This window comes from Pelophylax lessonae, assembly GCF_965119305.1.
Source record: "Pelophylax lessonae genome assembly, chromosome: 3".
NCBI lineage: Eukaryota > Metazoa > Chordata > Amphibia > Anura > Ranidae > Pelophylax > Pelophylax lessonae.
This window is the reverse complement of record NC_138770.1, coordinates 584,164,450-584,191,773: the sequence shown is the minus strand read 5'-3', so window position 1 is coordinate 584,191,773 and position 27,324 is coordinate 584,164,450. Positions and strand designations below refer to the sequence as shown.

Sequence of the window (27,324 nt, the reverse complement as noted above, 5' to 3'; positions counted from 1 at the left end):
TAAAACCATACTTAGGAAAAAATACAAAATATTTTTTAAATACTTTAGGTTGAACTGTCATTTATTAAAAAAACAACAAACTTTAAAAAGTGTTAGCACTTTGAGAAAGATTTTATGCATATATTTTGAATCTTAAATCTGAAACAAAGGTGAAGGCATGGTGGTGATAGCCAGGGAACCCCTGATACTGCAACTCTTTCCATTTTGTGGAGGTCTTGATTTTCCAAATGCTCCATTATCTCAAAGAACACCTTTTAGGTCAGGTTACTATCAATTTCATTCAGTAGTTGATAAAGACAATCCCAACACATTGATGAGAAACATGCAATGCATAACTACCTAATTCACATTTCAAATCAAGAGTCCATGCATCTAATCAACAATTTAACAAAGCAGATTTATTTTTTATCCCTTGGTTCTCTTAGTGTAAAATTATATTTTTTAATGCAATTTTTGAGTTTTCAAATATAAATTAAAAGCAAAATAAAAGTATGATTTTGTTTTATCTTCATCTGTTCTTGCAATGTTATCCTTCAGTTTCTGGGTCAACACTGCCACCATTATCATTCCATTACTTTATCCCTCCTATGTTTTTCTTCCCTCCCTCTCACAACACCAGGTATCTGTGTCAAAAGAGGACTCTTCATTTGCCGGTTTGTTTGGCCAAGGTCGCCCATAGGTCAAGCATTTCAGCAGTTGTTAACACAAAGCTTCCACTGGTCTCTGCACAGTCTCCAACACAGTGTTTCATCTGCAAATATACTTTCTATCCATGCCAGTTTTTTTTTTTTTTTTTTTTCTCAGTTTAGCAAGAACCAACAAATCCCCTCCCTGTGAAGTGGTCTCAGTGACAAATAAATAGGTCAAACACTCTTAACTGAAACCAAAGAAGCTAAATTCTCCAAATATGGAAACATAATGGATTTTACGTGCTTAAAGAGGCTTTTAGGAGCAGCATTTAACTCGGTTGGGCGTTATTCAGTTCTTCATACAATGTAGGCAGTTAATACCGCTTCAAATGTTAAGAACTTTTTTTTTTCTCTCTCTCTTGACAAAAAGTAATCAATTGTTATAAAAATTGATTTTCCTATATGCATGTGAGAAATGAATTTAATTGAATCAAGTATGTAGCAAAATAAATTATGTTAGCTCTCATAAAAAGCATCAGGGTCAAAATATCTCTGCTTAATTTAATTTGATGTTATTTGAGACTTTCAGCAACTATATTACTTTATATAATCTTACTCTGCAGAAATTTCCTTCTTTAGCTGTTAGCTGCTCAAACAATGTATCTCTGTTGAGTATTTTACACTTGAATATTATCACCAGGAGAGCATATGGCATAACCATAGTGGGAAGCTTATCTTCATCTTCTTGTAAGCTAAAATTAGTTCAAACGGCTTTGCAGTTCTCCACATGACTCCAGTTATAATGTTAATAAAAGAATCATTCGTCCCATACTTTCTGTATTACAGTCAGAGTGCAAAAACACCAGGCTTTTATTGGCCTAAGACGATACAATAAAACACACAAGTTTGTCTATATTTTCTGCATGTTTCTAACATATGTGTCAAAAATGCACAATACTGTCTAATGATGTGAAGACTTAGAGGAGTTTTCAAAGCTGGCTGGCAGATCACTTGAGATGTACCAGTTCATCACTGGATCAAGATAAATGACCATATAAGTGAACTTGTTAGTATTACTGCAGCCATGTAAGCCAAAATTAATTAAGATGCAGCTTAAAAACACAAAGAGGAATGTGCTACATTGAGCTTAACTTTTAAGGTTTAACTATATGGATAGTTTGATTTCATGCTTCTGAGTGATATGGACACCACATGTTGGCAATCACCCCATCTGCAACCCATTGACTGGGTGAGTATGACAGTGTTTTTATCTAATAAAGCTGAACAAAATAGAAAAAAAATCTGAAAATGTCCTATTAAGGGGTCAACCCATCTAATGTGATATTATATTTATAGGTGGAGTATTGTGACATAATCACATGCTGTTTTTGTGGGACCAGCATTAATGGAATCTCTCAGGCATTGTCTTCTCCCATCTTGGAGCCTCACTCCTACTGTTTCTAATCAGATCTCCCAGACATTGTCCCCACCCACCTTGTAGTTTCACTCCTCCCATTGCTGCAGTTCTCCTAGTTATTGTCCTCACCCACCTTGTAGTTTCACTCCCCCCATTGCTGCAGTTCTCCTAGTTATTGTCCCCACCCACTCTGTAGTTTCACTCCTCCTATTGCTGCAGTTCTCCCAGTTATTGTCCACACCCACCTTGTAGTTTTACTCCTCCTATTGCTGCAGTTCTCCAAGTTATTGTCCCCACCCACCATGTAGTTTCACTCATCCATTTAGCTGCAGTTCTCCTAGTTATTGTCCACACCCACCTTGTAGCTCCACTCCTCCTATTGCTGCAGTTCGTCCAGTTATTGTCACCACCCACCTTGTAGTTTTACTCCTCCTATTGCTGCAGTTCTCCCAGTTATTGTCCCCACCCACCTTGTAGTTTTACTCCTCCTATTGCTGCAGCTCTCGCTGGCATTATCCCCACCTACTTTGGAGTGTTACTCTTCCTATTGATGCAGCTCTCCCAAGCACTGTTCCCACCCAACTAGAAATCTCACTCCTTTTGTTGCGGCAAGAGTTTCTCACATCTCCTCTCACTTTTTACAAATTAAAAATAAGTTAAAAATCCAGCAGGCATTTGAAATTGTTGTAGACAGTGTGCAGATCTTCTTGCCACCAAAACCACTGAGAAACACCAGAAATTATGAGGTAGCTATTTCAAAAGTGAAATAATGGTTTCTAGTAGATTGACCTTTTACAGGAAAACAATAGTCTTTACACTACTTAAATGTATGTCTATGCAAATAATCCTATTACAGAGTTTTAATGTTTTTAATTTATAACTTGTAAGCAAAAGCACCAGCTATATTTGCCCTGCATGCTCTTCTTTCTGCTTCACAGTGCTACACAATAATTATTTCCCTCCTTCTCAATGGTAATCTATGGGTCAGGTCTGACTGATTGAAAATGATTGTAAACCCTGCTCATCTTAGCAGTCCCTGTGTTGGGATGCCAATAACATTCTCTTTTATACATTTGAACACTAGATGGAGCACTGTAAATCTGTATATGAAACGCAATAATGAAAGCAATAGTACATCAAGTAACAGTAATGTAAAAAAAAAAAAAATCTAAAATAAAAGTTTTGGTGGTAACTAAAAGTACAAATTTCAAAAATACACTTTAATTCTCCTTTCGGCTCACTGGCTATTTTAAGCATATTAAAGGCATAGCAAGGATAGATAGATAATGAATGCCATTTACAAAGTTAAATGTCTCATTGCCCTGCTGTAATTTGTCAGAAATATTAGGAAAGATGAATTTATAACTTAAAGGTATATTGGTGAGCATTACCGGTTCTTTATGTTGTTGAAGGCATTGGGTCAGGGTTAAACTGCAAACCCCTGAGGTTAGTTTAAAAGCTATCACGCACAAACCACTGCCAAGGCGAAGAAAACTAAACAATATCTTTCTTGTGTACGGTACAAATGCTGATGCAATAGGAAAATGTTGACATCATGTTCACAGAGAGAGGGAGACAGACTCCTTTCCCGTAGCATGATGATAAATAGACTTCTAATAAGCCAGCACTCATAACAAACTGCATGGGAGCTCCAAAGTCACATGCTTGTTTATTCAGTTGGGCTAATTGGTAAATTAGGGAGACACTAAAAGAGCCACAACAATTCAAAAAGCAATTCACACTGACCCACAAACAGAAAGCATCATTCTACAGCTAAATCCATTTACATACTGTCAGTGGGTTTATTACTCTAGTAATAGTCAGTCCTCTGCACTCCAGCTGCTGATCAATGGCACCTCCCAAGATGCCTTGGTATTCTTGATTGGCTGCATGCTGTCAGCACTATATTTTATGATTAACTTGTCACAACAAAAATGCCTCTCTATTAAAAAATTATGCTTTGTTTTGGTTATTTGAAAATAGCATATTTTGTGTTTTCCAGATTCAAAGCCCATACCAATATATGGGCTCTCATCAGTCTTTTTTTTTATAAATATATAACTATACAGTCGTGGAAAGTATGTACACTACATATAAACGACACACCTTTTAACTTTAGAACAGGGCAGTATATACCTGTGTTCTTTACAACATATTGTAGATCCACTATAATGTACCAATATAGTGCAAATAGATATCACAGTTTAAATTTACCAATGCAGCATCAAGAGGCGGGTACACACCAATATAGGTAAAGGCCAATAACAATATCATGCAACTTCATAGGTACCATGTGATAGCATCATCTTTGTATACTAGGAATGGCACCATACCTGGTAGCTGAAAGTTGATTTATAAAAAGAAGTGGCTCCCACAGTGCTATGCAAATAATGAGGCAGTTATGTCTTCAGTGAAAAAAACATATGATAAAATGCCAATATACTGAAGATGCTAATTACGGTGAAATGTACGTCGGAGCAGGGGATTCGTCACTTCCAGGTCCCGTGTGACTACCTATCTGGCCTGCCACTGAGAGCGAGGCATTAACCGCACGCTAACACCAGAGTAGCAGGCTCCATCTGCACATGCTATATACACCTAGTGGCGGACTAAAACACAATTACATATTTGATTTTATCTATCAATAAATATACTACACTATAAAGTCCTTCTAATTATGTCTCCTGTGGAGTTAATTCACTTATCTCAGCCATACCCTGAGGGACCATTGGAGTGGAGTGGTGTAAGCTATGGAACCAATCTGGTTTTCCAAAATAGTTTTTTGACCTTCCTGTAAACAGGGGTCAAACACCTCTGGTGAATTGCCATCTACCCTTTGAGCACCAGTGGTGAAGGAACTAGAAGACATCTTTGTGTAGAAGCACATATTTGGTGTTGGGAACTGTTTCAATGGAATTTTCTATACTAGTTTATACTGTTTTTGCATTGTTTACTGTTATTGGCATGTTATCATATCTTTTTTTTCACTGAAGACATCACTGTATTCTTGCCTCATTATTTGCTTAGCACTGTGAGCGTCACTTCCTTTACTCATGGTTTTTCATTTTTAGGGGATATATTCACTTCTTAAAGGGGCAGCTACACATTCTAAGTTTATTTAAGGCACCATCATTTGACATTATGACACTTTGATTCGTAAAAAGGCTTATGCATATGGACATAAAAACGATCTGTAAATTGTATATTTTTTTTACGGATCTGAATGCAACAGTATTGTATGCTATGGAATCATACACACACATGCTATTACATCAGTAACATTGGCATCAGTAACGTGGCTATGAAAAAGGTATTTTTATAGTGTGAAACATGTTAGCGTGGGTCGTGCTTTGGAACATTTTACTCCTTGTACTCAATAAAGAAGATTATTTTCTACCTTCACCTTGTTGCCAGTGTTCATTCATGAGTATCTACTGGGAAGCAGGTGGAGACTGCTAATCAGGCACAGTGAGAGGGTTCAAATGGGTTGCAGCACCTAACCTGTGTGGAACATCAGTAACATTGCCCTTCATAAAGATCCGTAAAATCAAAACAGAGAAATGTATGTCCTGTGTACTTTTTTGCGTCTAAAGATGCATTTATGGCAGCACTTTACTGACCATTGGATGCATTTTTCACACAGCATTTTGCTGCCTGCTTCTGCCAGTAAGATCCTCTGCAGATATCAGTATGTTAATTATGACCATGTGCATGAGCCCCCCATGAGGTAAATCTGGATATCTGGCAAGTCTTTAAGCCTTTAACTTTGAAAGCAGATGTATCCATAGGGCAGCATCAATTACTTAAAAGGAATCAGTTGCAAAAAAAAAAAAAAAAACTATGGTGGAAGCTGCTATTCTCTATCTTTTGGGCTCTGCACTACTTCTGGGGTAATGGTTTGCTGTAGAACTTTGAGGCCTATGAGTGAATCAGTGTGCAGTAGCTTCATTTTGAGGCTTCAGAGAGCAGCAGCCTTATTTTAAAGGCTTCTCATAGAACTTCCCTTAAAGAGAAAATGTTTCCATCGACCACTTAAAGGCCATAAATCATTTCATGTTGTATATGACTATGTCAGTCATTGAATGAGCGTTGCAATTCACAGTTCATAAGATGTCTGTGTGTATCTCAATGCCCTTGAAATTTAAGTCATAAATGGGACTTTCTTTCACTTTCCCACAGCTGAAATGAAGGTGAACTAAGTGAGTCTGGCAAAGGGCATTACTCTGCTGCCATTTCCCACAGCAATATGGCATTTTCCTCTGGGAATCAAACTTTCCTTAAACTCCTGTTTATACTCTTATCAGCTTAATAGCAATGAAGCAATCCAGTACAATATCATGCAGGGGAAAAAAAAGGAAGCAGTCAAGGTCAATACATACTTGCATTTTTGTTTATCTTTAGCCGCAATTGCGACTGACATTCAATTGGGTAATAAACATGAAGACTGTCAACTGTTCCCTGGGAACAGGTGACTTGTTATCACACGAAGGGAATGCAATTGCAAGGTAATCAAACAGTCCAGTTGGAAATGTGAGCGTGCTCATTTTATGGAAGCAATCACCTGTCAATTTTGAATGAAAGCTTCAGAGCCATTCCCACTGCCACAGTACGGGAGGTGAGAAGATACACGCTAAATATGCTTGCCTGCCACAGATGTCTGTCAAGGCAAGTGAGAAAAACAACAGTGACAGTGTAACTGCCTTCTGTGTCTAAGACTTAACAAGAAAGCTTTGGCTGCTGGTCCAAGTGACCAGACTGAGATCAAGGTCTGAGTATGTAGAGGATAACACTTTTTATTTACACTGCAGCAAAAGAAAAGTTGTCTGTAGGTTCTGAGAGTTTAAACAGATACTAGACTTTCACTACACAATTATTTTCTTTGACGTCGCAATCACTAAACAGATAACTAAACCAACAATATATAAGAAAAAATATGTAATTATTTATGTTTTGCTGTTGTATATAAAGTATATATTTTTCTACTTTTTTTTTTCGATTCAAATTGAACTTGAATCGAAAAGATTTTCGCGGACGTACTGCATACACATTAAACGAAAATAGGTTGTGAAGGAGACGGACGATAAAAATTTTGGTGTTTGTCCCTCCGTTTTTTTGCGTTGAAAATGTCGGCATCGGCTGCTGAAAGTTGTGTACACACTAGCTGAAAACCGTACAATTTGTAAATTTTCGGCAGATTTTCTACTAGTGTGTACCCCACTTAACTCTCTTGTATTGAATTGTATTGTCACTGTATTGTCTCCCTTTATATTGTAAAGCACTGCGCAAATTGTTGGCACTATGTAAATTCTGTGTTATAATAATATTAATAATAACAACATCAAAGATACCATGTACTGATAGGTTTATTATTTTTGACTCAAAACTGGCCCTTCTGTGATATTAGATTGCGAGTTCCTTTGTGAACCAATAACTAATGTGAATAGTTAAACAATCTCTGTAAGGCACTGTTAAAAAGCTTCAGGCCCAACAGTGTTTACTGCAGACTGGTCAGTGCTACATCAACAGGGAATGACTTTGGTATTTACACAGATGATCTTCTTGAAAAGGAACCCATCAGATAGGTAAAATGGGAGCTGAACTGCTAAATTGATTTTGAAAATGGAAATTCCTGGTGGTCACCTCTATCTTTCTCTCACTGCTTGGTGTGATCGTAACACAGACAGTACCTGATGTCCATATACTTCAGTTACAGTCTGTCAGATACTTCACTGTACACATACTTGTTACAGCTCAAATAGTTGCTAAGTAGTAAATTAAGGATAAGGATAAAAGCAATGACAGATCCTAGATTTTTAATCTAACAGGTTCCCTTTAAGGATATTTTGTAATTTAAGTGAATTGGCTCTTAGTGATCACATGAGATAGATGTTAGCCATTTGTATATATGTGGCCTCTCAGCGGGTGGGCGTTTACGCCAAGAGGCCGCATATATGCAGCTGTAAACACATTTCTGTGCTAAGTGCTTGCTCCCTGTGCACACCCAGGTACTGGAAAGCTCCCAATGCATACTTGCGATCGGGATCTTTCCGATGATGTGACTGCAAATTACAGCGGTCAGATGAACTGAATGCCCGCCTCCTTCTACCAGCATTTAGAACCTCTTTAAAGGCCTGGAAGGTGGCAGTGGGAAGGTGTTAAAGAAACATATTCCCACAACGAATGCCTAATGCTTAGTGAAAGGGGGTACAACTAAACCACCTCCTACAAAGTAGCCAGATCTTCCAATCTCTCTAGGAAACTGTATACACTATATTACCAAAAGTATTGGGACGCCTGCCTTTACATGCGCATAACTTTAATGGTATCCCAGCCTTAGTCTGTGGGGTTCAATATTGAGTTGTCCGACCCTTTGCAGCTATAACAGCTTCAACTCTTTTGGGAAGGCTGTCCACAAGGTTTATGAGTGTGTCTATAGGAATGTTTGACCCTTCATCCAGAAGCCCATTTGTGAGGTCAGGCACTGATAGTGGACGAGAAGGCCTGGCTCACAGTGTCCACTCTAATTCATTCCAAAGGTGTTCTTTTGGGTTAAGGTCAGGACTCTGTGAAGGCCAGTCAAGTACTGTCACCCCAAACTCACTCATCAATTTCTTTATGGACCTTGCTTTGTGCACTGGTCTAAATCATTTTGTGGAGGGGAGGGGGGGTTATGGTGTGGGGTTGTTTCTCAGGGGTTGGGCATGGCCCCTTAGTTCCACTGAAAGTAAATCCTAAGATATCAGCATACCAAGACATTTTGGCAACTTTCATGGTCCCAAATTTGTGGGAACAGTTTAAGGATGGCCCTTTCCTTTTCCAACATGACTGCACACCAGTGCACAAACAAGGTCCATAAAGACATGAATGAGTGGGTTTGGGGTGGAGGAACTTGACTGGCCTGCACAGAGTCCTGACCTCAACCCAAAAGAACACCTTTGGGGTGAATTAGAGCGGAGACTAAGAGCCAGGCCTTCTTGTCCACATCAGTTCCTGACCTCACCATTCTGGAAGAATGGTTAAACATTCCCATATACACATTCCTAAACCATTTGGACAGCCTTCCCAGAGGAGTTGATCTGTTATAGCTGCAAAGGGTGGGCCAACTGAATTTTGAATCCTATGGACTAAGACTGGGATGTCATTAAAGTTAATGTGCGTGTAAAGGCACTCATCCCAATACTTTTGGTAATATAATCTATGTATATACTAGGAATATGAATAGCAGGATATGCATATTTGCTATAAGTATGTCTGGGGTCTGTTTTGCAGACGTACATTTATTTTAGCAAACTTTTGCACTAGCTGGCATAGGTGAAGTGAATGAAAAATTCCCATTATACACCCAATGCACGGGAATGGTGCGTATTTCACTTGATTTAAATATTTCCCTATGGGTGATGACTGGATCTCTGTGGTCTCATTGCTCCCCTTAGAAAATGTAAACAGGCACAGTGAGCCCCCCTTGTAATAGATCAGATCTGGGAATGCAAGATCAGAGATCTCAAGATCAGAGATCTCATTACTCGATTAGTTTTATAAAAGAAGCAGCTGGGTGGCAAAACTCACCATCACCTGTCCAACAAAAAAAAATTCAGAATAAATTGACCCTGTAACCCTTTTGTGAGCAGAGTTTTTTGAAGCTTAGACACGTAGACCAAGTTTAGCAATGTTGGTATGCGTCAGTTAACTTGACAATAACTTTACGACTAGGTTTTCTGATTGACAGTGGGTCTGAGAACTAGGAACACGTGTCAAATATTTTACATGCTGCTCCAGGCAAGATCAGGCTCCATACTCCACGATCACATCTCAGATGCTGGCTCAGCTCGTTTCCACCGCATATCATTGTGTGGTATTCCTGTTACTGGTGCAATTGATAGGAACACATATTGTTGCATATTCCTCTGATGCAAGGTTAATTAAGGTTCCTGTGGTAAGGGACATTTTACATTTGAACTTATAACGTTGCATTGCGCTCACAAAGAGGTTAGTGAAACTCCATGTTAGACAGAGTGGTGCAGATCTAGAACCTCTATTAGGTTCCTATAGTATATGTCTCCCCATTTGAGATTTTTCTTCAACTCCTATTAAGAAAACAAGAGAAAATCCCACTAGCGAGGGCACAGTCAGCACTTCCTGCACTGGTAACACAACAGGAAATCAAGGAAAATCTACAGAAGTGGAACACCAACTGCAATAGAAACTGACAGGTATTCCTGCCCTTCCGCACTCTATCCAAACTGGCTGGACTTCCACTTTAAAACAAACACAAAATGTTAACCCCCCAAAACAGAAACAGATCGGCAATAAAACTTTTAACGTCTGAACCAAATCTCATTTGTTTGAAATTCCCAGACTCATTTATTTTAAACTGCTGGTTATCTTGTTCTCTATTTTATTTAGTTCCTATTTTCATGATCATCATCGTCATATAGTTAATAATCCCGAGTCAGATGTGCCAAGCACTTCTCGTAGGAGGCTTGCTACGGCTGTAAATCAAACAGCGATATGATGCATTAGAGAGTGTACACATCAATACTGTATCTCTTCCTTACAAAAGGGGAAACAGAGCTTTCACACAAGACCTTCTAACACCAACACATATCTGCTCAATCCAGATGATTTTCTTGGTTCAGCAATCAGCTTGTATCACAAGGCATCATGTGATAATACTCTCTGGCAGAGAGCAAAAAATGTACCACGTCCGCCATTTCTTCTAAGGAAACCTGCTTTAAAGTCAAAAGGAGATAAGAAATATATTGCAAACTATTTAAGGACTCTGCATCCGGTACCCATGAAACGGATGCAGTCCGCAGGGGCTTTATATGATAGACATTAGATTGTAGCAGCTCTAAATGTGAGGTACCAAGCTCTACACACACTGGCATATTTGCCTAGAATTTGAGGATATGAGTACATATGAGGTCTATAGACACCCTTGAAAGGATTCCAATGAATATGTCATTCATTCATCATGATTGTAAAGGTTCATCTGATACTTTATTGTCCTCATTGCATGTTACACCTCATACGGATTCCTAACTTATAGGTAACTGTGCATCTGCTGGGGCAAAATGTTGTTTCAGTGGCTGGATTAGATCGATTTGGGTGGGTTTAAAAAAAGGTCACTTGCTCACAATCAGGCAAACTGGAGAACCTAAGGCATGCAGTTGTGGGGGACCCACGCTTCAACACATATGAGTGTATACAGCATAAGAGATGTGAAGGGTTCATGCTCCAAAACATATAATTTGGGGGACAATAGAAATACCTGTAGGAGAGCTCCATAGAGTGTCCAAATATCCTACGAAAAGCTTTGCGGCCAACATTATTGACAGACTAACATGTTATGTTTGTGAGTATATCCTCTTTAATATTGTTTTACCTCACTCACTATTTATACCAGCTCATTCTGGTGTTTTCTGATGTTTTACTGTGTTCATTTCTATATTTCACTTTCATGATTGGCAGTGGTCTATCTGAAGCATTCTTGAACTTTGGAATTGGGACAGTTGGGGCTGGGTATCTAATAGGCATTAGGACCCTCTATTGTAAAGGATGTAGATACTTTTTGTCTAGCTTAATTTTAACCTTTCCTACAGCACATTTTTATATTTTGATCCTGAGCTGCAATAAAGGCATTATCAAATTTGCAGTACTTTGTTGTGTCTATACTATGTAAATCAAACAAAATAAAAAAAAAGTTATTGTATTGCTGGAGCTTTTAGGATTACATGTAAATATGGTAAAATAAGCAGTTCATCTTGGATATTAGAAGTGGAATATGTTTAAATGCAAGAATCCAATAGCTTTGCATGACAATAAAAAATGACGGGATACATTAAAACATGTAATGAGCATTTTTTCACAGGCCCTCATTTAATAAGATTTAAACTACAACTCTCAACTAATAAAACCGAGGCAATAAAGATATTATGCGTCACAAAGATGTTCGGCATTGTGGTCAGTTTGCCCCCATAAGGAAGGCTGGGATCAAATGTATTTAACATAACAATAAAACAATAGTTATGTTAAATATTGCCCTGTCTCTCCCAGTCGAGGGTCATATCAAGTCAAAAACAAGCACATGATAATGGCATCAGTGAAATCAGTAAAGGTCAGTCAAAGACAAGCCACAGTCTGCGCTGTCTGGATGACCTTCCTAGCTTGTGACAAATTGCTATCATTCAATGTCAGCTAATGACAGGAGCTCTTTAGTTAATCAATTGTTCTAAAAATGATCAAGAAAACTACTCGCAGGACAGCTCATTTTCACATCAATGCCTGTGAAGTATGAAAAGCTCATTTTTTTTCTAACTTTTTAATAAGCTCATAAGTAAAGCAGTTACTGGGAAACCGGGGTCACCTTACAGAAAAGACAAAACCTCAGTCTGCCATTTTACATATTATTTCATTTCCATATTATAGTAAAAAAAAGTCATGTTATTTAGTATGCTAATGAGAGATAATATGATAAAGCAGACCACACATTAGATTGGCTCAAGACAAATGTTTAAATGGACTATAGGACGTGTCATATACTGCAGTGAAATTAAGTCACATACATTATTAATATTTAAGTATCTATCCTCATAAAATCAGAGTCCGAATGTTTGACTCTAACCAGGCCCAAATTTTTCTGAGATGAAGCGGGTTTGACTTTTGGATGCCTTTTTGCTCTGTTTTGTTGCCTTATCACATGTAAGTTTTAAAATGAACCTGGAATGTGATCAATAGATCAAGAAATGTAAGCAGTTAAGATGGTTTTAATTTAAATGTTGAGCTCGGCCCTAATCTGTAATGGACAACCTCACTAATCAATAGGGAGGTGTAGGATGTGGATGGATCCAAGCTAAGACTTTACAGGGAAAAAGTCAACATTTTAATAACATTTTAGCTGGCCTTATTTTTTGATCTACTAATCATTTTGACATGCAGATTTTAATTAATGTATCCCCCTACTTATTTAATTATTTTATGCACCATCCAAATGGCTTAGGTTTATAGCAGGATTATTTTAAGGCAGATATCTTTAGGAAATTGACATTTAATCACATGAAGAATATGTTTATTTACATTATGCAAGGCGTATAGAACTGAACAACCACAAACTGTTCTCACAGGGGCAGAAGCAGCAAAATAAAAATGACTTGCATGAATATGGTCCTAATTCATGGTTCTGACTACAATACATTCAGAAAACCTTTGACTTATTCTGCATTTTTCTTAACTCATGTGCAGTGTGCCACAGGTTGCAGCTAATATTTGCATCATAGACATGCGTGTATTTATTTTACATTTGGTTTATTCTACAATGAGTATGATTATATATATATATATATATATATATTTGTATTAAAGATATCTCTTCTCTAGCACAGGTTCAGCTAACTGACAGCAGTTTCATATTACTCTCTAAACCTGAAATGCCAGTTTCTCGAATTAAAATATCTTCTGTGGCCTCAATCACTCTAAAGTCATCCATAGAAAAGAAATAAAGGAGGCCGGGCAACACTTAAGACAAGCCATAATTGGAAGTATGTGAAAAATGAAGTGTCAGTTTGGTCAATAAAGGGCAAAGGTCAAGGGGAACTGCAGCCCAAACTCAGCTCGAAATGTGCTCATTAAGATGTCCAATCAGCAAGCTCCCTTGCACTCTATCACATTAGTCATCAGACAGCAAGCTGCTCCAAAATGCCCTGCTCTGCGTAGTTATTACTTCTCTTGTTCATGTAAAAAAAAAAGAAGAGCTGGTATATAAATCGCTGCTCAGTCATCTGGAACATACCATGGCCCTTCACCTCCCCCTCTTAGTCCAGCTCTGTGTGCTTGCTGAAAACTGCTACCTTGAGATTCCCTACACTAGAATGTACAATTGTCTGAGCCTGCAAGAATTTGTTCGAGAAGCAGAACATTACGCACTCTAACATGGATACATTAAATGTAAGAATCCAGACTGAAATCTGCTATTATCATTAATCTAAAAATACTTCACAATGATTCTATCAATAATGGGGTGGTTTACTGCCCTGATGTATATGAAAAACAAAAGCATCCCCGAAGCTCGTTGTTAAAATCTTGTCTTTTTTAACCAAAAGGCAACCCCACATTATTTTGCTTGTTAAACAGAAGCATGTATATTAGTATCTAGTTTCAAGGTACAATGTACACACAAGGGCAAAGTCTGTGAGTCTAAACAAAGTGTGCATTTGACCTAGCTGCTAGGTTTTGCCTTGATTCCCAGGAGAGTGAGGCTTGATCTGGATCAAACTTTTAACGGCTCTTCAAATGCAGGTCTAAACCAACCCCAAATCTCTCAGGTTTCTGCACATCATCACAAAGAAACATACTTTCATTGACTAGGAACTAAAAGACTCAATGCTTTGGTCAGGCTGCTAGCTTCCTCACTTGTGCTGGTCTATGGATTTGCCCTCTGACAAACAGTTTACAAAGTATTACTTGCAGCTTCCAGGCTTTTTTAGCACCATTTTACTGTATTTTACATTTTCACTTTTTCTACCCTTCTACTGCCTGATTTTTTTTCTCCTTTTAACTCTTGCCCTGACCGAAGGTTTCATGGAATGGAGAAACATTAGTTATATTTCCAGAGACCTCTCATTTCCTCCTCATATTAAAAGTACATTATAGATTGCTGCCAGGGATCTCCATTAGGAAACTGCAATGCCATGCTCCAATGGCCTTGTGGTTGTAAAGCTTGGATAACAGCCATATTGATTTCCCAAAAGGCTGCAGAAACATTTATACATAGGAAAAAGGTATGTTTAAAAAATAATGGGTGCTAGGGGCAAATAGGAGGTATTTATTTTGTATTTTGCCTTCAAAAAAATAAATATTTTAAAAATGTTACAGAGAAAAGCATTTGAAAAAGCAGTAGCAGCCAATCATAACACATTTTTTTTTAGCATTGTAGAGTCCACAGAAGTACCATTTGACACAAGGCTACTGAAAGCTTCAGGTTGCAGAGTTTCTTTTGAGGGACATTTTTGTACTGAGCTTAAAGGAGACCACACTGAAACTGCTTCAAGCAGAGTATGTATTTGTAAATGTATATTGTCTTGAGCTAAATTCACAAGAGTTAAACTCTTTCTTACTATCAGTCTAAAGCCTAGTACACACCACGTGGGTCGAACCAAAAAAAAACCTGACACCTCTGGTCGAGCTACTATTCTAAAAATTTGATATTAGAACAGTGATCTCCCCTATTGTTCTATTGTGTTCTGACAGGGGAATGGTCCCCCGCTAGAACGCTTCGGTCACCCATTGGCTGAGAGGACTGATCAGGAGATGGTCGGCTGCTGGTTTTCTAGCATGCTCGTCCAACTGAAGGCTTCTGCTGGACCAGTTGCCATACACATGGGCCGAATGTTGGCCGTTTTTTATTGAATCGCCTGATATTCGGCCCCTGTGTTCTAGGCTTTAGGATTTATGCACAAAGCTTTACAGAGGCAGTAAAGTGTGCAGAGCTAGAGTCATCACTTTCCTGGGGCTCGCTGCTGTTACATATCTCTGCCCACTGAGATTTTTAGAATTAGAAGATGCAGCTACACTATCCTCCAATGTGCTGTGAAGTACTTCAGCAACATAGGCTTCAGCAGGCCCTGCCCATTTTGTGCCCCCTCCTCTCCTGCTGAAGCACCCAAGGTGGTTGCCACTTCTGTCTACCTTTTGGACCAGTCCTGAGCTTCTATCTTGTTTCTACCCCTCTTAATATCGATGACCTATCTCTTTCATTCATTGGATTTCAGTTCTTTCAATCACAGAGGTTTAGTTACATGTGGGGTTACCTAAGGCAGTCTGCATGCACATACAGGCTGCCTAGGAACACCTACTCCTCCAGATTAACCTCCACCAAAGCATTTTCATTTTGATTACACATTAATTTTAAATGAGCAGGGTCCTTAACAAGGACTTAAAAGCAAAAGCATTAATGCGCATTAAACAGACACATAAGCATTGTTTAAAATGTATTATTTCAGCATCAGTTCGGTGCACATGTTTTTATGCATGTTGTAGAAATCTTAATTTTACAACCATTTCATACTATACAATAAGCAGTCATTTATTTAATACATGTGTTAATTTCAAATACCCTACCATGTGTAGGGAAATAAAAAAAATTGTAATATTGTGTGCAGATAATTAACAATAAGTAATAAGTGAACATGCTGCTCTTTTAGTAAATCTACCCCTTTGCACATGTCAGTAATTACCATGGTAAATTTAGAAACTGTAACACAATAGCACTAAAATAACATTAGAAAAACCAGCAGAGCATGCAAATTGTGCAAGAAACATCTTAAAGTGCAAAAAGAATCTCCCTGAAGCCACCCTGAGGCCCATAAGTCTAGCACCATGAGCTCCCCATGTTGTTTAGTCATAATGACTGTTAAGCCTTGTTGTGCCAGAGAAGCTGAACTCATGGTTGAAATATTTAGCCAACTACTGTTCATACACTGACTCCTGCTGACTTCCAAAAAAACCTTACAGGAGAACAAGACTTATCCAAGGAAACTTAACCATGTACTGTACATACTACAGAAGACTATAGCAGACCAAAAAAAATAAAATACAAAAAGCATCAAGTAAATATGTATAAACTAATACATAGATTATTTAATTACGGTGTGCCCTGCAAAGCCAGCTCTAATTAGGCTTTCTGTGTTTCAGGGCCCGTTCACACTTTAGCAATGTCAGACATTGCATGTGATTCGCACCACACTGCTATGCAAATTTCACGCGATGTCTTTGTGATGCAAATTCAGCCATACAGATTGTATGGCTGAATTCCCATCGCGTCATGCAGGGCCCTTTTTTTGGTTCGCACCAGAATTGGATCCTGTCTGAATTGACAGTTCCCACTGCGATATGCAAACTGATCTGGGAGTGTCATTAACTTTGTATTGAAACTCCCAGTAGTTTGCGTATGGCAGTGTGAACTGCCTGCAAGTTAGGTGAGAAGCGGGAACCCACAGTGGATTTGCAGTGTTCCTGCATCACACCAGTGTGAACCAGGCCCTCACTGTTGAAAGAGGCACTGTCAGCTTCCTCATTCAGGGCAATATGACAATGTATTTGTAAAGTGCTGATGGCTACACTGACCAGTGTATTCTGATGGTGGGGAAGTCTCCCCGCCATCAGAATACAATAGCACAGTGGGGGTGATTCCCCCATCCACATTGAATGTGTATATGGGAGAATTCAGTCTTTTTTTTTTTTTTTAACCTGCTGGTTGAAAGTAAAAAAATAATTAATGTATGGCCAGCCTTATAAATCACCTATGTGATTGGGACCAATGTATTTTGCTTGGAATATTACCAATATTTTTTCTTTTGGTATACTCTAAAACAATAAGAATACTCTGCCTCCATACATATGCATTATGCTGTGCTTGAAGGAACATGCAGCTAGCTAACCTAAACATTTTCTACAACCCACATCATAACCAATGCTCTTGCAAGCATCCATCCTTAGTTTATAACGCTCATGCATGCATGCACACTGGACACTTGCTTGAGGGCCAATACTGAAATCTCTTCGATAAACCTGTGCAAAAGCTTGCTGCTGTAGTATGGGAATGGTGGTGAATGGGTGTAAAAAAAGCACCTGCAAAAGACATTAAAATCAATTCCATTAAAAAAGAGGTTTAAGGCCCCTTTCACACAGGCGGACCGTTCAGATCCGCCTGTCCGTTTTTTTGGGGGATCTGAACGGTCCCCCCATGCATTCCTATGGGGCATCGGATGGCAGCGGAGACATGTCCGCTGACATCCGACCCGATTCGATCCGTCAAATCTGGAGGGATGGAAACCCTATTTTCCATCCGTCCAGCGGATTGGAATCGGATGGGATCAGATGAGAACTGACCGACGGTCCGTTCCCATCCGATTTCCCCCATAGAGATGCATGGGGAACTGACAGCTGTGTCTCCGCACACAGCGCGGAGACACAGCTGTCCTCCTGCTGCTCAGTGGGGGATCGGCGGCTCGATCCCCCGCTGAGAAAAACGGAATCCGTCCGATGGACGGATAGTGTGAAAGGGGCCTAAGACTTCGTTCACACAGTTGTAAAAACAGTGCTGGCTGTAAGTTGCAGTTTCACTGGCCCCCAACTGCCTACCCAAAGGGGAACATGCAGCTGCTCAGACTTTAACATATGCTGCAGCCACAAAGCAAAGCATTTATTTCCCCTGTCGCATTTGGCAGGCAGTACTACAGCCAAACTTGACCCATTTAAGTGGATGGAGCTTTGCGTCAACTACCCTGCAAGTACGCATTTGCATAGGAGTGGGGTGGGCTTTTCAGGGTTAAGACAGGTTCACACTGGAACACATGCATTCCCAAGCGATCCAGTTTTGCAGCCTATTTATTAGTATGGTTTACAAATTGCACTGGAACACAGGAAAAGTAGTGGAAGCACTAACTTTAGATTGCACTGCCCCAAACCAAATGGTCCAAATGGTACTGGGGTACCATGTGATTTGGGCCTGCAAACACACAAGATGCATTTGAGGGTGCCATTACCAATTCATTGGCACCCACATGCAAATCGCAAAGGCAGCAAATTCCCTTCTGTGCAGGAAACGTGAACAAAACCGTGAATGTTAACCAGCCACTGTCACCAGACCAAGTGTCTCCAATGGAAGATTTACCTTCAAAGCATTTTTTTTGGCATTTATTTACTTTTTACAATATTTTTTACAATATTCAAACTTTTTTTGCTTTGTAAATAAAAGCTACTAAAGAAAATTATTTAAAATATTTATGTATCTCTAGTAAAAATCTATTTTTTAAAAAGAGTAAGAAACAGTTGTGCTGTCTGTATCCTGTTGGGAAAGTTTCCCCTCATTTTCTGCCCTGGTGACAAACAATGTGGGTCAAACATCCACTGGAATCAGAGACAGCAATAAAAACCTAACAGAGCTAATGTTCTTTCCTCAGTCTATTGATAATAATTGATTTTCTTACCAATGTGTTCCTGTTAAACAGATTTACCCCTACTGTCCTTGGGACAACATTGTCACTAGAACAGGATATGAGTGAAAATCTCCCTAATGGTGCAAAGACTGGGCTCTAGCCTGCTCCTACTATAAAAAAAATATGGCTTGAAAAAAAACTCGATAACCCAGATCTTAAAGCAAAACTAAATCATCCCCTCTTTTTCAGCCAAGGAAGCTGCCATCTTGGCCTCTTTTTTTTTTTTTTTTTTGCATCTGTCATGATGCTGCACATGTGATCAGTTATCACCCCAGCCATTTGATCGTTTGACAGTGTGGTTGAGAGCACAAGCAAATATGACAGTTAGCAATCCCAGCATCCCAGGAATATAACTGTTTTTTAAACTGTTAAATTAGTTAGTTTAATTCTGATTTAACCGTTCACCAACAGTAGATTACATACCGGAGCTCAACTACTAGTCAAGTTTGTCCAAGCAGCTGAAAGTGTTCACAGGATGCAATGCATGATGAGCTTGCCCTAAATCTCATTCTGCGAGTCAATTCTTTTTTAACCTGATTGGTTACTTCTAAACTGATATAAATATTACTTTATCCTTAATTAGAAAATAAAAACAGACATATAAGTATTTTCAGGCTACTTTTAGTTGATCAGTGGGAAAAATAGGTGACATTTTAGTAATAGTTTAAATGCTAACTGTTGCCTAATCCTGCATGTTTAGGATGAGCAGTCAAATACAGGTGTTGATAGGCGATTTGTCTTTATAAGGGTATCTCATACATGGTCATTATAAGATGCTCTGATAATTGTTCACATTAATCTATATAAATCTGCAGCCAATAACACTGAAAACACTCCAGCTGTCTACATTATCCATTCTCTGTTAGTAACCAGGTTGCAGAATGCATATTTCAAGTCACAGCCTTCACTAAATAGCTAATCAATTTCTCTACTTTATAAAACAATAATCCTCCAAGCAGGCCTTAAATGCCTCTAAAGAACACCGCTCAGACATTAGCCACGTCTGTCTAAACAAAATATGGAATGAAAGTTTTGCTTAAAGGAAATATGTCACCATAAAGTTAACAGGTAAATATACACTGGGGTGATTTACTAGGGCCCATTTACACCATTGCAGATTGCAGTGCATTATTATGTGCATCAATGTGCGTTGCCTTAAAGCAGCACCTTTATTTGAATGGGTTGCCTAAAGTATATATATATATATATATTTTTTTTTTTTTTTTAATTTGCAAACCTTTAAAAAGTACAAGACATATTACAAAAAAACAATACATGTCATACATTTACAACATCAAAGTATTAAAGTGCCTAAAGTATAAAAATGAGGCAAAAAAGCTGCATGTACTATTTCTCCCACTTCAAAACTTTCAGAATGAGTAGCACCACATCACACAAAGGCATGCAGCATGAGTTGTCGAGCATTGCCGAAATTCCGGGATAGAACAAAAAATGCCCCTTATCCCCAGGGTAGAGGAATAAGATGTAATACTTTCCTTAATCCTCGCTCCCCTGGTAGCCAGTATTCTCCTCATCTCCAAGTTAAGGGCAGGCCCTCGCTATGCTCACATGCAATATAGGACTGCTGGTCTTGCATGGTACATGATGACGTCAGAAAGCTGGTAACTGATGGAGTAGTGAAAGGTAGCGGCTCCAGGGGACGAGTCACACATTGTGGTGAAAGCTAGTGGGTGTGAGGGCAATATGAGTATTGCAGCTTATTCTTTTACCCCTAGATCTGGTAAGCATTAAACCTTTTCAGTGCAGGGGTTATGTTTGGGTATGAGTGGGGCTTTTAAAAACAAAAAAAAAACTGTGGTAGAGAAAAAAAAAAAAGTGGTGAAGTTCTAATTCTCTACATTCACAAGGGACTGTGTTGCACAATCTGCAGCAGAAAAAAAAATACATAAAATCAAATACTAACAAGCAATAACCATGTTTGTGGAATGTACTGCTAACATGACCAATACATCAATCATAATATATAACAGAAAATAGCAAATCTATAAAAAGCAACAATACATTTATCCATAAAACAAATCCGTACAACCTTTAATTTACATTATTTAGGGAAACATTAAAAAAAATCAAATTTTCAGGAAATTAGACATAATCATGACCACAAAAACAGTGCTGCATGGGCTTATCTATAACAACGTAGTGCATTTTAGGGATCCAAGCAATAATACCAAAGTTAGGGCACCAGTAACATTTATTATGTGCATTGACTACCTGTAGATATACATTCAGTTATTTGTTAATACACAGTAATATGCACTATCAATAATAAATTCCTACCTTGTTCACTGCTGTTGTCCCCACTATGCGACGTGTGCCCCCCACTGGATGGTCCAGGAGTTCCCCCTGAGCGCGTTGACGCTGTGTCGTCGTGGTCTCTGCTCCAGGAAGGCTGTGAATACACAATGAAATTTGATCAGCAAAATAAATAAAGAAAAGAAAGAAAGAAAAAAAAAAAAGCCCAAGCGCTGTTATTTTGTCTTTTGCATATATTTAACAAGAACCAATTTAATGTGCAAATTTAAAGGAAAGCTGCCAAATGGATCTGCATTAGTTTCTTTCACTGAACTAAACTGCTGTGGAAATCTTTCATAATTGCATGCTGAATTACCATCGAAAACACAAACATTCCGGAGAAAAGGCAAATAACGGCTTCTAGATTCTGATTATATATTTAGCAGCAACAAACCCTCTGGCATAACAGTCTGTTACTCTGCAAATGCAAAAATGAGAGTGGTCTTTGATACTGCTGTTTATATAGTCTTAGCCTCTGATACATCACACAAGACAAGCACAGAGAAGCTTTTAAAGATTGGGACACAATTAGGCCGGGCTCCATAATAGCCGATATGTGTCAGCTGTTTGCCGGATGGTATGTGGCAAATGGACTAGGCAAGGGGACAAAAAAAGGAAGGATAACAATGGCTTCACATGGTCTATGTACACTCAGCCCCATGCAGAGCCTCCTTGTACTATTGAACAGAAAACAGATGTTAGTCCTTATCTCTGGGTGAATTTGAAAATAACATTCAGATAGGAAAAATTGGCTGTAAATTAAATTCTTAGAAAAACACAATCACAACAACTCTCCTCCCTGATCTTTTTTTATCGTTAGAAAGGATTTTAATTAGCTTTTAGTGAAAGCTTTTCAAAATATCTGCAGGCCTCACCTGGTCTTCCAAAACTGATTTGCATGTACTACAGAGGTTTTAGTATCCCTACTATTTTCACGCCTCTCTTTTCACTCTGCACTTTTAGTCCGCATAGCCGGGAATGAGTTCATAAAGAGCTCTCACAGCTCCAATACTGGCATACTGGTTAATTCCAATAAATAACTTTATAGTCACAAAGAATTGTTTTCATACTGTTTTAGAAACATGAATTTGAACAACATAATTCAATTGTGCATTAATTGTTAAAAAACTTTGTTTTGTATGTATATCTCACATATAAATCTATAGGTCAGTCATATTTGCCTATTACATATACATACTTCTTGCTCAGTGTTGCTACACAGTGGTTAGTCTATGGGTTTGATTATTAAATACTTGCTGACTGCCCACTGCGTATATACTGTGGCAGGCTGGCTCGGCTGCGTGAATCGACGAAGGGGCACGTCATTTCGCGGGAGGGGTGCCTGGGGGGTGAGCACGGGCCGCTAGTGGCACGCTCCCGCCTCCCACTAGGCAGCGGGATGCCGATCCAAGGGATCAGTGGCCGCAATTGCCCCCGGCACCCGTGATCACTCCTCGTTGAGAGAGAAGAACGGTCAGCTGTTGTAAACACAGCTGACCATTGTTCTCTCTGAAATGATCATAGAGCGCCTGTGATCCTTCTATATAGGATCACAGGTCTCTGTGATCATTTCACAAGCCATGCCCCCATACAGTTAAAAAACACTCCCCTAGGCTCACACTTAACCCTTTGATCACCCCTAGGTTAACCCCTTCCCTGCCAATTATTACAGTAACATTGCATATTTTTAGCACTGATTGCTGTAATAATGTCACTGGTCCCCCCCAAAGTGTATTAAAAATGGCAGTTAGGTGTCCAGTCTGTCCGCCACAATGTCGCAGGCCCGCTGAAAATTCCCACCATTACTAGTAAAAAAAATAAATAAATAAAAATGACATAAATCTTTCCCTTAGTTTTTAGACGTGATAACTTTTGCGCAAACCAATCAAAATACGCTTGGCCTAAAAGGATGAAAAATGTTGAATTTTAAATTTTTTTTGGAAATGTTATATAGCAGCATGTGAAAAATATTGGTTTTTTTTTTTCAGAATTGTCGTTCTTTTTTTGTTTATGGTGCAAAGAAATAAAAATCGCACAGGTGATCAAATACCACAAAAAGAAAGCTCTATTTGTGGGAAAAAAAGGTCATCAATTTTATTTCGGTACAGTGTCGCACGACAACACAATTATCAGTTAAAATAACGCAGTGCCGAATCGCAAAAAACTGGTTAAAGTGTGCCGTTTACTAAAGCAGCGAGTAAACTGTGTGAACCGCAAACATCCATTTGCAAAGCAAAAGCTCTTTTTCATTTTTCTAATTCCCTTGCACATGACTGAACTTCATGAGATCATTTCACATCACTGGAGTTTAGTAAATCAGGCCCTAAAGACAGCCATAGATGATACGATTTTCTTTCCTTCCATCACGGTTGGAAAAAAAATTGCTTGATTCCCCCACCAATACAGTCAAAATTCCTCTCGCTGTTCTATTGTATTCCGCCAGCAGGGGGCATAGGAAGCATTTCAGGCCGGGGCAGAATACAATTACTGCTAGCGGCTATAACCGCTGGCAGTAACTGTATGTAGATAAATCTGACAGGCTGGTTGTACCCAAGTCGATCAATGGGTACAATCAGCCTGCCCATCGATGGATCAATACTCAGATCCATGTATGGCTTAACAGTCAGGTGTGACTGGCTGAGAAAAATGCACTCTCCGTGTGGCTGAGGCAGTCTGATTTACTGAAAGAGTTGTTCACTTTGAATATCCAATCATGTCCAGATATATAAAATATATGAATTTTCTTATAAATAAAAATATAAAAGGAATGTGCTTTTCACAAGATAGGATAAATAAATCAGCCTCTGTATCTCAGCTGTTTTTGCTGTCTGATTGCCTAATATATACTGTTCATGGCTGCTAGAGGGAGAATATAAAAATGTGTATAAATAATATGATACATAAAATGTAAAAAGTGACATTACAATGGTTATAAACCTTTACATAAGGCCCACTTAAATGACAAGCCTCAGGTGATGAACAATGGTAAATCAAATCCTCCCACATAAGCTGTCCCTTTTTATCTGCAGCCCACTCTCTTCCTGAGCCCTGTAAAGTACACATAGATGTTTGTATTTCAGAAGGTAGGGGCAGTGATCTGATGTCACACACTGCACAGCACAGAGCTGAGTGTAATCTGACACCTGAGTGGAGGCAATGGACACACCCCCTCTAAACAGCCCTACTGGGAAACATGCACATTTTTAGCTTAGCGAGGCTGTGAAACAATTTCTGTATGCTGGGGGGGGGGGGGGGTGGTCTGTCATCATGGACTACAACAAAAACAAGAGAATCAAGAGAAGGGCGCACCAACCTAGAGCAATATCATAAAACATTTATTGAAGAGTAAAAAATAGTGTCATACAGCATACTCACAAACATATGCTGTAAATACGCACATAAAATCCTGATGCAGTCAGGTGACTTCCAGGACAAGGATACTGTCAGTGCTGCAGAAGGACTGGAGGCATCTGTACTGGTAGGGCTGACATGTTTCAAGGGAGAACCGTCTTCATCAGTATCCTTGTCCTGGAGGTCACCTGACTGCATCAGGATTTTATATGCGTATTTACAGCATGTGTTTGTGAGTATGCTGCATGACACTATTTTTTTACTCTTCAAAAAATGTTTTATGATGTTGCACTAGTTCGGTGCGCCCTTCTTTTGTTTTTGTTGTTTTCTAGTTTATGTGGATCCCCATGGTCCTGAGAGGGCAGCACAGCACCTAAGCGCAGAAGAATTACTGTTTTTCTGTTGCGTCATCATGGATTACCTAGCGTTAGAGAAAACTGTCAGAAGTGACACATGCAAATTACAGAGGAAGGAGAAAGGGGCAAGGATACACAGGGAGAGTGGCCAAGATCCAAACTAAGTCTTTTGGATTGAGGCAAATACACTTTACTTGATGACGAGCTTTGTTCATTTTGCATTTCAAAGGTTAACACTTACAGGAAGTATTCATAAAGTGGCTCAAAATGCATGTTCATTGAAAATACAGTATAACAGATTTTTTTAAACAATGACCATATTCACAAAACGTACTGAAAAATATGCTTTGACATTAGAATCCTGTACAAAAATGTCTACACCACACGGACGCCTAGAATGCCACTCAAATATCTGAATGAAAGGGGGTAGGTGTGGACTACATACAAAATTTAGTCTTGTAGTAACTCGCTCCTCATTATATAATCACTGTGTAGCAATGGGTATTAGGAATTTAAATTAAGTATCATACATTTTTTGTGTTGCCCTGTTTGAAACCACTAAGAACAGCACAATGTTGGAAGATCATATTCCTTGAGGAATGGCTTGGGTGATTGGAGAGGAGCACCCAATGTCTATCACATGCTCCTCCTCAATCACCCAAGTGTTTCCTGCAGTAATGCCCCAATTGTTGTTATAAGGTAGGTAGCAGCCCTAGGCCCTAACAGAGTCTATCAGCTACCACCTATAAATTGGATATAAGCCAATTGAAGCAATTCCCTCTACTGTCCACAAAGTAATCTGCCACTAAGCAGCCTTCAGCGGCACCAATCCAGAGCTGTCTTCCAAACAAACTGGAAGAATGGCTGAAATACAAGATACACATCCTACCCACAGTCTCTGTACAGATGGAAATCACCACGTAAACTTGACATGAAGAACTACTGTACCTAGTTCATTTAGAGCAGCCTTTCTCAAAATGTTTAACCTGGAGGAACCCTTGAAATAACCTTTCCAGTTCAGGGAACCCCTGCTAATAATTCTATATTTACAGTTCACAATACATTTGTGACAAAGTCAGTAGGAATAATACTCCTTCCATTTGTGGTCGTTGGGAAGAATTCCTCCATTACAGATAGCTAAAATGATCATTGCTGTTAGTGGTTACTCACCTAAGAAGAAGTTACATATAGTTACATAGTTACATAGTAGGTGAGGTTGAATAAAGACAATAGTCCATCCAGTTCAACCTTTGTTGAACCTAAAAGCAGAAGATGCTTATTATTTAAGGAACCCCTAGCAACCTCTAAAGGAATCCTGGGGTCCACAGAACCTTTTTTGTATATTGTGAAAGATGATGTCACGCCGAGTAAATAGATACCTAACATGTTAAGGTTTAAAATTGTGCACACCCGCGGAATGGCGACAAACTACGGTCAATAAAAATCTCCATAGGCGACACTTTAAAAAAAATGTAACCGTTACCAATTTAGAGATACAGTGTAGCTCTTTTTTTTTTTAATTTTTGCTCTCACTCTGGCGATCGCGGCGATACCTCACATGTGTGGTTTGAACAGCGCCTTTCATTTGCAGGGGCGACTTCCATATGCGTTTTCTTTTGTGCGCAAGCTCACGGCGGCGGGGGTGCTTGAAAATTTTTTGTCCATTTATTTTATTTAATTTTTTAATTTTAGCACAGTTTAAAAAAAAAAAAAATCAAATCACTTTTATTGCTGTCACAAGTAATGTAAATATCCCTTGTGACCCTAATAGGCAGTGACAGGTACTCTTTATGGAGGGACCGGGGGTCTAAAAGACCCCAGACCCCTCCACTGCACTTCAATGTATTAAAAATGCAGAAATCAACATTTTTGAATACTGCCCCTTTTTTAAATTTGGCGCCTTTAGCCACTGAGTAACCCGGATGTGACATCATCACGCCGCTTCCGGGTTACTACATCGGAGACCCGATCAAAGCCGAATCCGGCTTTGATCGGAATTCCAACCAGCTGGTTGATCGGGTCTCCCGGTGGGACGGGAGACCAGGGCAGAGCCGCGGAAGGAGACGGGAAGGGGGCATCCCCTCCCGCTTGCTGGGGTAACGGCCGAGCGCTCCCCAAGCCGCATTGGCCATTACCACCTAAAAGCCAACCGCCGGCTCTAAAAAATGGTACTGGGATGATGCCTCTAGCTGCAGGCATCACTGCGGTACAACCACTTCTCTGAGCCGACGCGGAGCTACGTCGGTTTGCAGGAAGTGGTTAAG

General features: G+C 39.2%; 1 protein-coding gene across 2 annotated transcripts in view; it reads right to left on the bottom strand.

Moving 5' to 3' along the window:
• The window catches only part of MEIS1 (Meis homeobox 1), a 192,581-nt gene that overhangs the window by 121,812 nt on the left and 43,445 nt on the right, over window positions 1-27,324 (bottom strand). For both annotated transcript variants that reach the window (XM_082250164.1, XM_082250165.1), the window contains exon 7: window positions 21,339-21,450. In XM_082250164.1, the coding sequence (XP_082106290.1) occupies window positions 21,339-21,450 (112 nt within the window). The remainder of the gene's footprint in view (window positions 1-21,338; window positions 21,451-27,324) is intronic.